Here is a 2,500-nt window from a genome sequence, read left to right on the forward strand (position 1 = left end):
CTCCAGCCTGCGAGCCGGGAACCCAAGAATTGACGTCACCGAGGGGAATGGTGGCTTACCCTCGACACAACATAAAGGACGGGACCTGGCGCTCGGAGGGTCACGCCCACTACGGCCCCGACAGCTGCGAGTGGGTGATCAGCGCCCCCGAGGGATATGGGGTCAACGTCACCATTCTGCAGTTTGACACGAGGCCTGAGGATAAGCTCGAGGTGGGTTGAAGGGGGAGGTTGGAGGGGGAGGTGGGGTTGGAGGGGGAGGTGGGTTGGAGGGGGAGGTGGGGTTGGAGGGTGAGGTGGGGTTGGAGGGGAGGTTGGGTTGGAACGTGAGGTTCGGTTGGAGGGGGAGGTGGGTTTGGAGGGTAAGGTGAGGTTGGAGGGTGAGGTAAGTCAAGGGTGAGGTGGGTTGGAGGGCGAGGTAAGTCAAGGGCGAAGTTGGATGGAGGGTTAGGTCGATTGGAGAATGAGGTGGGTTAGAGGGCGAGATAGGGTGGAGGATAAGGTGGATTGGAGGACGAGATAGCTTGGAGGATGAGGTGGATTTGAGGACTAGGTGGGTCGGAGTACGAGGTAAGTTGGAGGACGAGGTGGATTGGAGGACTTGTCCCTGAGGGCGCGTTTGAGTTTTTAGTATTATTATTATCATTGTTATTATTACTAATCAATAATATCAATATTATATATATCATTAATATTCATAATATTGTTAACATTATTATGATTGTGGTTATTATTTTTATTATCGTTATTATCATTATCCTATTGTTATTATCATCATCATTAGTAGTAGTAGTAGTATCATTATATTATTAGTAGTATTATTAGTATTAAAGATATTGTAGTGGTAGTATTCTTATTATCATCATCATCATCATCATTATTATTGATATTTTGTTATCATAATTATCATTGTTATCATTATTATTTTTATTAGCATTATTATGATTATTTTCATTATCATTAAGTCTCTTTCTCTCTCTCTCTTTCTGTCTCTTTCTCTCTATATCCCCCCCCCACTCTCTCTCTCTCTCCTTCCGTCTCTCTCTCTCTCTCTCTCTCTCTCTCTCTATCTATCTATCTCTCTCTCTATCTATCTATCTATCTATCTATCTATCTATCTATCTATCTATCTATCTTTCTCAGGTGTATGTCCTTACCTCGATTTATTACCATCCACCCCTTCGCACCTCCTCCGCTTTCTCTTCTCATAAATCATCCTTCCTCTTTTTATTACCTTTTTTTTCTTCTTCTTTTTCTTATCGGAATGTTCTTCTTCTTTTTTTCCTCTTCTTCTTCCTTCTCCTCTCCCATCTTTTATCTTTGCCTTATGTCCTTCTCGCTCTTGCTATCAGTCCCCGGCGCTGTGTGCGAAAGTGGGTCTCTATATAACTTCCTGTTTTACGATCGGGAAAGGGGAAGGGGGGATGGTGGGGAGGGGGGGGAAGGGAGAGTGTATAGGGAGGGGAGAAGGGGAGGTGGTGAAGGGAGAAGGGGAGGGGGGGAGGAGAGGGAAGGAGAGGAGGGGAGGGAGAGGAAGGGAAGGGGAAGGCAGTGAGGGTGGGAGCGGAGGGGAGGTTGGTAAAGGGATGGGAGGAGGGGAGGTGGTGAGGGGAAGCATCCTCTTGCACCCAAAACCTTTTTACGCCCCCCTCCCCTTCCCTCCTCCTCCTCTCCCCCTCTCCCCCCCTTCCCCTTTTCTCTACCAGCTCCTCCCATATATCTTCTCTTCCCCGTCTCCCCTCGCCTCCTCTGTCTCTATCTGCTTTTCCTTCTCTCCCCACGTATCCTTGTCTCCCTCCCCATCATCTCCCCTTTCCCCTTTCCCCCTCCTCTTTTCCCCACGTCTGTCTTCCTCCCCACTCCTCTTCTCCTTCTCTTTCTCTATCTGTCTATCTATCTCTCTCTCTCGCTCTCTATCACTCTCCCTCACTCCCTCCCTCCCTCCCTCCCTCCCTCCCTTTTTCCCTCCCTCCCTCCCTCTCTCCCTCCCTCCCTTTCTCCCTCCCTCCCTCCCTACCTCCCTCCTCTCTCCCTCCCTCACTGCTTCCCTCCTTCCCTCCCCCTCCCTCCTCCCTTTCTCTGACTCCCTCCCCCTCCTTGCCCCCCTCTGTCTTTCTCTCTCTCTCTCTCTTCTCTCTTTCTCTCTCTCTCTCTCTCTCTCTCTCTCTCTCTCTCTCTCCTCTCTCTCTCTCTCTCTCTCTCTCTCTCTCTCTCTCTCTCTGTCCCATCCTTCCACTCTTTGCAATATATATGCATGACGGATGGTTGCAATAAAGTCAACTGCAGCCACCGAGCCTTGCAAATGCGTCACCAAGATACCTACTTGTCTTGGAGAGTTTCTTTACCTCTTCCATATACTTGGTATTCCCCCACCTTCCCCCTTCCTCCTTTCCTCCCTCCCTCCTCCCCTCTCCCCCTCTTCCTCCTTTCTCCCTTCTCCCCTTCTCTCCCTCCCTCTTCCCCCCCCCCCCCTCCCTCTCCTCCTCCCTCCCTCCCTCCCT

General features: G+C 50.2%; 1 protein-coding gene across 1 annotated transcript in view; it reads left to right on the plus strand.

Annotated features, from left to right (window-relative positions):
• Positions 1-6: 6 nt before the first annotated feature.
• The window catches only part of LOC119577272, a gene marked incomplete at its 5' end in the record, with an annotated part of 67,289 nt that continues 64,795 nt past the window's right edge, over positions 7-2,500 (plus strand). Inside the window, 1 exon segment of the mRNA XM_037925020.1 lies at positions 7-212. Coding sequence (XP_037780948.1) covers positions 7-212 — 206 coding nt within the window.

The sequence above is a fragment of the Penaeus monodon genome, chromosome 9 (assembly GCF_015228065.2).
Source record: "Penaeus monodon isolate SGIC_2016 chromosome 9, NSTDA_Pmon_1, whole genome shotgun sequence".
NCBI lineage: Eukaryota > Metazoa > Arthropoda > Malacostraca > Decapoda > Penaeidae > Penaeus > Penaeus monodon.